Here is an 11,110-nt window from a genome sequence, read left to right as displayed (position 1 = left end):
CCGTTGATTTATGGCCCAGGCGTAAACACGAAGCGCGCGAGCCATAAATCAACGCGAAAAAAAACGAGGATCCGTAACTTACAGTATGGACGGAGAAAACGAGGTTAGTAAGATATTTATGATATATCAAGCAATCAGTCAAGAACTTTATTTCAACACGATCGGGTGCGTGGGAAAGGAACAACTTTCAAATTTACTGGCCGTACAATGAAATACGGCCCGCAAAATTGACCAATCACACCACACGTACTAACTGAGAGATATAATCAGAAACACAATAAGGTTCTAAGCCATGACAAGTATATATTGTGACATTGTTGTATGGATCGTTTCCTTGCGCTCAAAATTAACCGGGAAGAACGACCAGGACTATTAAGATTAAAGCCCAGTGTAACAACCACGTTTTAAAATCCCGATTACAATTACTCCAGGTCTAGTAGCACCACGACAATGCCAAACTTGTGCCCAGGGCAACGCGTGCACAGTTTGCGCCAGAAGCTTTAAAAGCAAGATACTGATCGCGTGCCGTAATTTAGCGAACCTTAATCCAGTTTCTTGACAAAAGTGCCGTGAATTGCAACCCAAATTGGTCATCCACCAGAAGGCGGAATTGGTATAGGAAACCGCTTTACAATGGTGCGCTCTCGGCTACAGGACTTAGATCGTGTGTATTCTGAACGAAAACCAGCTCGCGTGATCTTCGTCAGTCTTTTTCAGATTTTAGCGAAAATTTCCAAAAGTCTGGAGTAACTAGTTTTAAAATCAAATCCATTCACTATTATTAAAAGGAATGCCATCACGGACAGCCGCTGTAGCATCTTAGAAATTAAGGCTGTTTCTAAATGTCATAGGTATTGAGTAAATCATTGCCAGCCAACAGTCTTGCCTGAGTGAAATTCGGCTTATAGTTATTTAGTTTCCCCAGCTTTAGGCCCTTTGTCTTGAAATTATATTAAACAGGCACTGAAAACCGGAAGTAGCGTGGTTTTTTGCGTGTTCAACCGCTGTATAGAACCTGAGTCGGTCTGTGGTCTCAGGAAATAACACTGAAATCGCGTGCCGACCAAAGCCTGGGCGCAAATGTCTCCTAAAAGTAAAGACGTCTTCGGAACGCCGTACGTTGCTAATCGTGTTCCAGTACTCGGCGCTTAAAGAAAATAAAAGGCGTCTGCGCGCAGAGTAGCTAGCCGTCTAGATGGGGCCTGATTAACGAGACCCTCCTATTTTAAGACGTATCTTAATTATGTGAATAAGTAAGGATTTGGTAAAACATTTGACAATAAAAATCTGCGATAAAATATTGTAAAACTTTCTCTTCACTATATATACTCGATTTCATTATTTTACTTTCACTTGATAATGACGTTCTGGAAACGTCGTAACGTCGTGCTATGTTTTACAATATTTTATCGCAGATTTTTATTATCTTAATTATTGTTTTATAATAACGCGACTTCAGTGTAGACTAGTGGAAGAAGGTTGTTTACTCGTGTGCACTTCGAGCAAAAGAGGGATAGCGAAGCGCCTCACACAGTTAAGAATGCGCAGTTCTAGTGTCCCGGATTACCGGAAATACCTCGACTGGGAACTGGGACTAAATATGAATCAAGCAGCATAAATTCATTTATTTTCGAAATAAATCTCCTTTCTTAACAATGCTCTGTTGTTAGTCCAACAATAGACTATAACTTTTAAGAAACAATAATTAGGATACATCTTAACTTAAGAGGGCTCTGTGACTCTGTCCAGAGCCCCAAAGTTACAACTGAATGAGATCTTGAGGGTATGTCCTTACCAAGTCCACTGAACCAGCCTCCAGTCTTCACTGTGTAAGGAATGAACACCTTTGTCACCTCACCATTGTTGTCATACGTGGCTGGCCAAAGATAACCGCGGTACAACACCGCTGCTCGCTTTTTCCCGGTGCCGAAACGCTCGTAAAACGCGCTTCCGTGTTCTGAATATAGAAACAGATATCCATGTAAGAAATAATCATGCAGCTCAGTACTATTAATATTAATATTATCTTAGATTCAAGTTTCAAGTCGCTAAAGTTAATGCAATGTAATAACACAACTACTGACGTTAACTGAAGTTAACGTTTAGTTTGAACTTGCTAATATTCCTCGCAATATCTCATAGTTTATAGCCACCTTTTGATATTTCCATATAACCCCTTAAAATTTTTGTCTGATAACGGTCACACAATTTGTGTTAACAAGGACAGCATACTCACTGTACCCAGTACTTCCTGTCACGGCCGCGGGTTGAATGAACCGGCTCAATCTTCTGTTTAGGCTTACTCGATCAACTGTGATAACTGAAAAGATTAACTTTTGTATCCGAACAATTATTCACGGCTCCCAGGTTCCACAGAGCAAATTACTCAGGATAGTTAGCCCGTTAAATAGACTTGCAATTGCATCAGCAAATATCGCATGCTAGATGGAACATTGAGATGAATTTTCAAATTTTACACAGCTCAGCGGCGCTTTTTATTTTTAAATAAATGTTCAGAATTCACTGACTGTGTAGTCGGTAGAATTTTCTCACTGTTACTTACCGGATTTAATCATATATCCAGTCTGCAAGACTAAAGCCAAGCCAAGGAGTAATTTCAAACAGTTCACGACGAGCATCTTTCTCAGTTTTGTGAAGGTTATAAAGTTGTTTGAAGTTCGTTGGTAGCTTACGCGCGCTTTTTGATATATTGCCCGGCCACTCATTGACAGTTCTAAATACCGCGACCGTTAATAATAAATAGTTTATTGTCCAAAACCAACACGCGATGCCTGTTTGAAGGGCGTCTTTTGTTTTGTTGTAATGAGCCGTGTAAATAACGTTAAAATGCACAAAATGGGCTCTTGACTCACTGATGTAGATATATATTCGCATTAAAAGTCCCCGCTGTTATTGAAAGGCAGGAATATGCATGTTTTCTGATACATATTAGAATGTTTTTCATGTGAAATAATCAAACTGAATACAGTGTGAAAGGTATTCGAATAACATGGTAAAAGTGCAATGAAGTTGCAGTTTAGATAAATTTATAACTGATGTCATGCTTGAGGTAATGTTTTTGGGTATGTGGCTTAATTAGGGTCCATTTTTTGTTAGGGACGTATTGTGTCATGATTTCTAATCTCACAGGAATCAATACAGTACCTTGTTGATTTTCAAGAAGCAAATGAAAGCGGATAATTTTCGTTATTGTTTCATCGTCTTCATGATAATTATGATCATTCTTCAAATCTTATACAACGCTATTTACATAAATGTTCAACGGTGCTTTTCAATTCGTTAATTACTCGCTAATGTCAAACAAAATAACGAAATAACTAATAATTGCAATAAATAACATGGAAATGAATTTATAATCATTACGTACCCTAAGCTAGTTGAATTGATTCGTGTTTTTGCAAGTGCAGTGCTAACTTCACATTCGCTTCGATTTTCTTTCTAGACGTATCAAACTCTTTTAGCCACAAACTCACTTTGAATTTTATTCTCGTCCAATTTTCTTACTAAATGATTACCGGTAACCTGCGAAGTATTGGCTTCCTCTCCGAGAGGATGAGAAGCTTGTGCAGTCGAAATGGAGCCAAAAAAGTGGGAGGGACCAACTAGCGTGAGAAGAGAAGAAAAGGTTTCGGGGAGAAGTAAAACAAAGGAGGAGGTGGAGATGGGGAGGGAGCGAGGGGAAAGACTGATTAATTGTGATCGATTGATTGATTGATTGATTGATTGATTGATTGATTGATTGATTGATTGATTGATTGATTGATTGATTGATTGATTGATGTATGGATGGATGTATGGATGGATGGATGGATGGATGGATGGATTGATTGATTGATTGATTGATTGATTGATTGATTGATTGTAGCAAATACATGTAACTGGCGCCAAGCGCGAAAAACGCATGCGAGCGAGTTACGATTTGTTTTGGTGTACGTCTCATTGGTTGAGCATGATTGGCGCGAGTTTTGACAACCAATCACAGAGCATAGTGAAGCAACACCAAAGAAAACGCAAAATTACTTTAGACACTCAATTGAAAACTGCTCGAATAGCTTGTGTAATAAGTTAGAAAACATTTAGAAAATGATTCCCGCAATGTTGGTCACGCTGAACACAGTCACATTGGCCCAATAGTCAACAGTCACTGTGTTTACTCTGTGACTAGAGGACCTGTAATGCGTCGTCCCCCCCTCACACACGCCAACGACATATTACTTAAGGACGGTGCCTACTTTTGCTACTGCGCATAAGTTCTGCGCATCTGAAGATACTCGGGTTTCCTATGGGTGGTGCCTACTAGTACAGGGATATTTTTGCGCTGTTTAAAACTATGCAGAGAAAGCAGAACTCAGCAAGTGTTCTTGGTATCCAAAATGAAAATTGGCCCGGTAACCATGCATTTTCCAGAGATAGTAAAGCTTCAATTTGAAAAAAAAAACGCCATACATTTCTTTGTATTTTAATGCGTTTTAGATAATTGTTGCTTAATTATCTTTAACAAAAGTGTGGTTACCCAACCTCGTTCCCAGGGCCTTTTCCCTAGCTTGGAGGTTCAGAGCGGAAAAACGTAAAAAGCATGCGCGAACTCTGCGTGGGCGCTGGGCACCAAACTGTTTCAAAAATGGCGGCAATTTTAATTGTCTTATTTTCAACAATTTACTATGCTACCGCAGATATCTCGGTAAGTAGCGATAATTATCCCACACAAGAAGATAGCTGCAGATGTAACCTTGCTGTGGTTCGATTTTCTTGGGGCTTCTTAGACTTTCAGAAAGATTTTCAAACCTTCATTGTTCCCGTGGCGTGTAAACAAATCGCCTCTACGGGTCTTTTATTGTCATGGACCATTTTACAAAAAACGACTATATAAGCAAACCCCTGAATATTTAAGGTCGAGAGCTTAACCCTGGGTAGAAAAATAGTTAATCGTTAATTACTGAGTTTGCCAAAGTATAAAATTGTTTGCCAGATTGGATTTTTAATATTTTTCGCAAGGATCTAATTATCGGTTTTGAGGGAGCAATTTTATGCGATGCGTTACTTCCAATCTCTTAGTATATTGTACTGCTTTATTTCTTTTAGTTTAGTATATGTCTCTTCAATATATTGTATATTTCTTTTTGTCTTTCACTGCCCGCCTCGATTAACTTTCGCTACTTGCGGTCCAGTATAATTAGCTAAAAGTTGATCATGATAAACACAATAAAAAAGTTTGTTTTTGACGCGGGTGTGTGTGCATCCATCTAGTAGGCTCAGGTCAATTACACAACTGTTGTGTAACAATATTTATCTGCACAGGTCAACTGAAGGCAGGAAAAATATCTTTAATTACGGAAACTTCCCAAATAATCCCTTTTGTTACTGTGCTTAGCCGCGGAGATTTTGAATTTGTTTCACAAAGCCTTCCGTGGTCGCAGTCTTGCCATCATTCACTCGTCGCGCAATTATGTTTTAGAAACGAAAAAATAAATAAATAAATGCATCCAGTGAGCGGAGGTTGACCAGCTGCAACTTTTCAAATAGAATTTTATTTCAATTTCAGTTGTGCTGACGCCAAATATGAATTGTCTTGTAATGAGAAACAGAGAATATAAAAATAGAGATGAAGCTCGTGTAGCATAGTTACAAAAGAAGTGTCCTTTTGCTGTGTTTGTAGTCATGTACCGGAACCTGTACCGCAAATCCAGTTTTCGTTCTTGTCCTTACACGGTGTTGGTAAAATGCCCGGTCCGACTTTATAGCATATTCGATGAAATTGGACAAAAGGTAGATGGTAAAATGTATTTTTACCACAAAAGCCACTGCTCAACGGTACAGAATCGAACCGAACGGCAGCGTTTTTCAGTTCCCTTGCGCCCGCGAACGGATATGCGCAGAAAAATTGCGCAGAACGTTTTTCCGCTCTGAAGCTTGGAGGCGGGGCGGGAAAAGATATTTGGGTGTTCTGAGATCATGTGACCAGCCGATTTCAGGGCCTTTTCCCGCCCCGCCCCCAAGCTAAGGAAAAGGCCCTGGGAACGAGGTTGGTGTCTACCCCTAATTTTCTTATTTGATTTCAATAGCCTTTACTAAGATCTGCTTTTCTCGCATAGTCATAAACCGCGCAAAAATACTTCGGTATTACTACGTAGGGCAAATAATCTAAAAAAAGAGTAAGGCTGATTTCACGGTCAGGGAAGTATATTTTCCAATATTTCGAAAGGCACGGCCTTTCTTCTTCAGGGTATGTTTGAGACTGACCCTGTGGCAAGATAAATTACAATTTTAAACAGTTACAATAGATACCTGAAAAAAGGCTAAAGTAACATAAACAAAAACGTTACAATTTGAAATTTGAAAATACAACTGGTAAATCGGTATAAGCAGATTAGCTAACGTTACAACGTGGTAGACGAAAACAAAATACGTAACAATGAATTAATTACATAACTTAGGAAGATGAAAGACGGGAAAATGTTCATGTCTCATCCCTCCTATTAAGACCTAAGGGCTCAATAGTTTGACCTCTGTCGATGAGGTATGCCTCTCTAGCTTTGCGTACACTTTCACGATTAGATTTGATGACCGTCCTTAACGGTGATCAATCGGACTCACTGTTATATACAAAAATGATTATTCCTTATTAGCCGTTAATTAAAGGCGAAAATTGGAAACACTGCTACCTTCTAATGCCATATTATATTCAGTGATCAAAAATAGGACAAAACTTTTATTTACTGAGCCATTTTTTAGTCCTTACCTATCGACGAAAATTGCCGGGAGCTCTGTTATATGCCAAATTTTTATAAAGCCGATGTTTAGTCATTTTCTTTTCGCCGGAGAAAATTGGACAAATGGTTTTATGCAGTGCTGATTTTTAGCCGTATTTAACGACGGTGCCTACTTTTGTTACTGCGCATACGTTCTGCGCATCTCGAGATACTCGGGTTTCCTGACGGGTGGTGCCTATTAATACAGAGATATTTTTGCGCAGTTTAAAACTATGCGGAGAAAACAGAACTTAGCAAGTGCTCTTCGTATCCAAAAAGAAAATTGTGGGTAACCATGCAGTTTTAGAGCTGAGCTGTGTCCGTACGTAGTTGACGCCGAAAAAGAGACGCACGATGTTAGATGAAATATTGGTATTGTACTTAAGCAGTTATGCAGTCTTGCATTTAATTAAAATAACAACTAGGCCACGTATTTTTAGTATTACTTCTAAAAGCTTTACCGATAATTATTGGCATCAAACCAAAATACCTGTATGTTTGTTCAGATTTGTTTAAATTTGCTTTACGCTGAGTTTTCTGAAACTATAAACAGAGCCTTTGGCTACGCATGGCAAGGTTGAGAATGGGTTGCAACTTTAAAAAACTGGGTTTATTTATTTTTCAAATATTTCTCTTTAGCTAAAACTATTATGATGTTTGTTCTCCTGAGAAAGAGAGAGAAACTCACCTGATATCAGCCTCTTAATACCTTCTTGGAACATATCGTGCAAAAAAATAGCTCTTAGTTTTAATCGCAGCGCAGTTGTGATCTCCAAAAACGTAATTAAAATCCCCATGACGTTTTCTCTTTGAGTTTCTTTATACGAGAAGACAACTCTGCCCCCCCCCCTCCCCCCTCTTCCCAATCAAACTCTTCCGCTTGCTCTGTCACTTCTATATGAGTTATAAAACAGCCCGCCGTTTTGTAATAAAAGTATCCAAATATTAAAGCTTTTTAGATTGCAAGTTGAATATCACAAAGTGAGTTACACTCATCCAAAATATTTGTTTTATTATTGTTTTTAACCAACTAAGAACAGAAAACAACTGTTAAGCTTGTTGAGTCACTTCGTCCATAATCTTCGTGACTTTTAACGTGACCCGAAGACACCCTTCGCCGAAGAAAGTGTATCATAAGAATTCGTCTTATTCTAATCGAAATTCGTTGAAACTGCGAATTCAGAGATAAACCTCGAGAATAACGAATATTTCGAGAATCTTGGCCGTTGGGCGTTCGGCGAGTACTCGGGTATCTTGACTGAGCCTTACACTTCAGAAATCCGGTATTGGGTTTTTTTGCAAGAGTTCAAATCTGCAAAGGAATTATAGGACAATGGTCAAAATATTTCCATCCACTTGGGCCCAGTGGTTCAAAGTAGGATTAAGTTAATTCCAGGTTACGTGAAGTTTGTTTCGAGTTAAATTACTAGTTCCAAAAGATTGTTGCCCTTCATTTTTTATTTAGACTTTTCTCTACCTTCAGTTAAGAATCAGCTTTGAAAAACATTTTTAAACGAGCGAGAAACAAACCTCGGTTAACTTTTAATCGGGGATTAGCGTTTATCGACTTTCTAACAACGGAGCAGAACTAGCCAGGCCCTGCAAATTACTGTGCCAACTAGAGGAGTGCACAAGTAAAATAAAATAATGGCAGGAATAATAGCTACAATCACACCAAACTCCAGCTTAAGCTAACACTCACATCCATGTTACGCGCAAGCGCAAACACAGACAATCAAGCTGAAGGAAGACGAACTGACCCAATTTCAAATTCGTTTTTGCATTATGTCTCGAACTCCAGCACTCGCATCATGTGTTTTTTCACTCGAACTTGCTTCCAAAACTGCTCTTAATGTGCCTTTAAGCGTTTTTGTAAAAACACAACCTTGTATTCTCTCATCGTCGACCAACGTTTTGTTCGGTTTTGTAAACGCTGCGGTAAATTACAATAAAGGATGTGGTTACATTATGCAATAGATTAGTTTGCCATGTAAGTGGGTGAAGCCGAAAAGAGAACCAATTGTTACGTGTATACAAACCAAGTTTGCAACGTGAAAACAACACAACGACAACAACTATAGCAACAAAGACATAGACGTCACCTGTCTGGATCATCTTCCATTTGTTCTTCATTGTAATCCTCATCATCGATGTATTCTCCGTTGACTTCATCATCAAAGTTTCCTTCACCTTTAACTTCCTGATTGTCATTATTGTCGAGAGCGTTCTCTTGGTTTAGATCAGCATCTTGTAATTCCTCATCGTTGTAATCGATTGGCTCCTCCTTTGCAGCACCAAAATCGTTGCTTTCCTCGTCAAACACGGGGTAACCAGTTGCAGCAAAAGCTTGAATCAGAATGCAAAGCGAACAACCCACTATGACAGTCAAAACAGACTTGTTCATGGTTATTGTTTTCGTAAGTTACTGTTTTGTCCAAACGCCTATTTAAAGCAACATAGTACCCCGGACAGAAGAACAATCTTGACTCCGAGTGTTTCCCCCGCTTCTCCTTCAGCTTTTAATAGTTCTTCAAAGTGGGTGCTAATATACATTTTCATTTAATTGGTGCGGGGAATGATCAATACACCTGGTCCCAGTTGTTCAAAAAGTGGATAACTTTATCTAGCAAATAAGTTGCTATCCAGCTGATGAATTGTGTTAGTTGGTGCACATTTTATCCGCTAGACAGCTTTTTATCCACTGGATAAAGTTACCCGTTCTTTGAACAATTGGGCCAGATGAATATTGTTTTAAATTCAAGCTGCGTATATGATAATTTTGATAATATAAAAGCTACCTTATTCTTTCATTGCGCGGTATATTAAAAACAGCAAATTAGATGAAGTCCAAAAAACAAAATGAAAAAGTGTTAAGTCTTGGTCTGCGAACTGTTTAAGTTACGATAAATGAAAGGAAGTGTACAGCACAATAAAAGCAGTAATATCATGCTAACAAAGTACGAGTCACGAAAGGAGTCCCTGCTTACGATTATGCTTATTGATATTTGTTAATCAGGGCTCTAAAAAGCACCTGAGGGCGAAACACAAGATTTGCCATGCTTCTTTTCAAATTTTAGTGTTTGTGCCTTGCGTGGGTACTTACTGTGTTATTAAAGACCCTTTTCAGGCATATTGACAAACAAAATTCGTTACTTTCTAGTTATTACAATGGTCCGGCGTTTAGGTATTAATAGTTTTGATACTCTTATATTGCCCGTATTTCGTTCCAGTCACTGACTTAAAGTGCATTAAGCAAACTACTAAGTACAACGCTGAAAACCTCAAGTGTTTTGCAGACAGTATTGATTTTCAGATCTCGCTGGCAATATTCTGTTTGGTTGCGCTTCAGAGTAATTTGTGATATATCACGCAAGGTAAAAGCAATGCAAATGGACTAACCCAGTACTCGAGCTCATTTTCAGTCGTTCGGCTTCCACGCATACAGTTGTTGGACTGTTGCCTATATTTTCTTGATGAAAAGATTTTGTCATAGTGATTAGGTTAAATTCTTTTCCAGTTCACAAATCAGCACAGACAGGAGCCAGGGTATTCACAGATGTTTGAGTTCATGGTCTGAAAGAGCTGCGTTCTATAATTGCGAGAGCGCAATGCTAGCTCCTCCTTCCACCCCACCCCTTTCTTTCCCACTTTCAGTGCTTCGTCTCTGGAGTGCGGAGTGAAAAAAAGTACAAACATACGCGACTTAATAGAATTAGTGCTAAGGATCCCTTAAGGGCGGTGCCTACTTTTGTTACTGCGCGTACGTTCTGCACTTCCCAAGAAACTCGGGTTTCGTATGGGTGGTGTCCAGTAATACAGGGATATTTTTGCGCGGATTAAAACTGTGCGGAGAAGGCTGAACTTAGTAAGCGCTCTTGGTATCACCCGCAAAAAGAAAATTGGGGGTAATTGTATAACGATTCATTTTCAGAGATAATAAAGCTTCAATTAAAAAGAAAATACGTCATGCATTATTTTGTATTTTGCTGCGTTTTAGAATGATTTTGCTTAATCATCTCTAAAAAAATGCCCTGCTACCCTCAATTTTCTTTTCGCATTTAGCAACCCATAATAAGATCTGCTTTTTCCGCGTAGTCATAAGCTGCAGAAAAATACTTCTGTATTGGGAAGTACCGTCCTTAAAAATGAATTGCTTAAAGGAAATCAGGAATTTCAAAGGCTCCGCTTAAGAAAAAAATGTGTAGTACATAAGCGATACTGATCCTCCGAGTCTTACTACGTGAGAGTATGTGGTGTGTTGGTGATCCTCTTACGATACTGGTAAGTGTTTTTATCACTGAACACACGAAACAGCGCATGCAGATAAGTGTGTGATTATC

The 11,110-nt window shown here is 38.9% G+C and overlaps 2 protein-coding genes across 4 annotated transcripts in view; both read right to left on the bottom strand.

Annotated features, from left to right (window-relative positions):
- The window catches only part of LOC146479390 (high choriolytic enzyme 2-like), a 13,340-nt gene extending 5,768 nt beyond the window's left edge, over positions 1–7,572 (bottom strand). Inside the window, exons 1-2 of one of the 3 annotated variants that reach the window (XM_085111043.1) lie at positions 7,459–7,572; positions 1,796–1,957 (exon numbers count right to left, since the gene is read on the bottom strand). In XM_085111043.1, coding sequence (XP_084967169.1) covers positions 1,796–1,957; positions 7,459–7,567 — 271 coding nt within the window. In that variant the 5' untranslated portion in view covers positions 7,568–7,572. Of the gene's footprint in view, positions 1–1,795; positions 1,958–2,563; positions 2,904–7,458 lie in introns of those variants that run through there. The other 2 variants (XM_085111042.1, XM_085111041.1) reach the window with 2 other exon arrangements.
- A 184-nt stretch (positions 7,573–7,756) lies between these two features.
- LOC146479389 (uncharacterized) lies at positions 7,757–9,463 on the bottom strand. Its single transcript, XM_085111044.1, has 2 exons — positions 8,873–9,463; positions 7,757–8,082 (listed from the first exon to the last, which is right to left on the bottom strand). Exons 1-2 carry the CDS (start codon positions 9,172–9,174, stop codon positions 8,043–8,045), a joined length of 342 nt encoding a protein of 113 aa, XP_084967170.1. The 5' UTR covers positions 9,175–9,463; the 3' UTR covers positions 7,757–8,042.
- Positions 9,464–11,110: the final 1,647 nt, after the last annotated feature.

The sequence above is a fragment of the Pavona decussata genome, unplaced genomic scaffold, assembly GCF_977016875.1.
Source record: "Pavona decussata unplaced genomic scaffold, jaPavDecu1.1 SCAFFOLD_59, whole genome shotgun sequence".
In the NCBI taxonomy this organism is placed as follows: domain Eukaryota; kingdom Metazoa; phylum Cnidaria; class Anthozoa; order Scleractinia; family Agariciidae; genus Pavona; species Pavona decussata.
The sequence above is the reverse complement of the archived record's forward strand: the minus strand, read 5'-3'. Positions and strand labels throughout refer to the sequence as shown.

Bases quoted from the DNA above. Each gene is read 5' to 3' on its own strand.
- LOC146479389 (XM_085111044.1), bottom strand. From the start codon at position 9,174: ATGAACAAGTCTGTTTTGACTGTCATAGTGGGTTGTTCGCTTTGCATT. The intron at 8,083-8,872 runs GTGACGTCTATG...ATTCCTTTGCAG, and splicing joins ATGGAAGATGATCCAGACAG to ATTTGAACTCTTGCAAAAAA.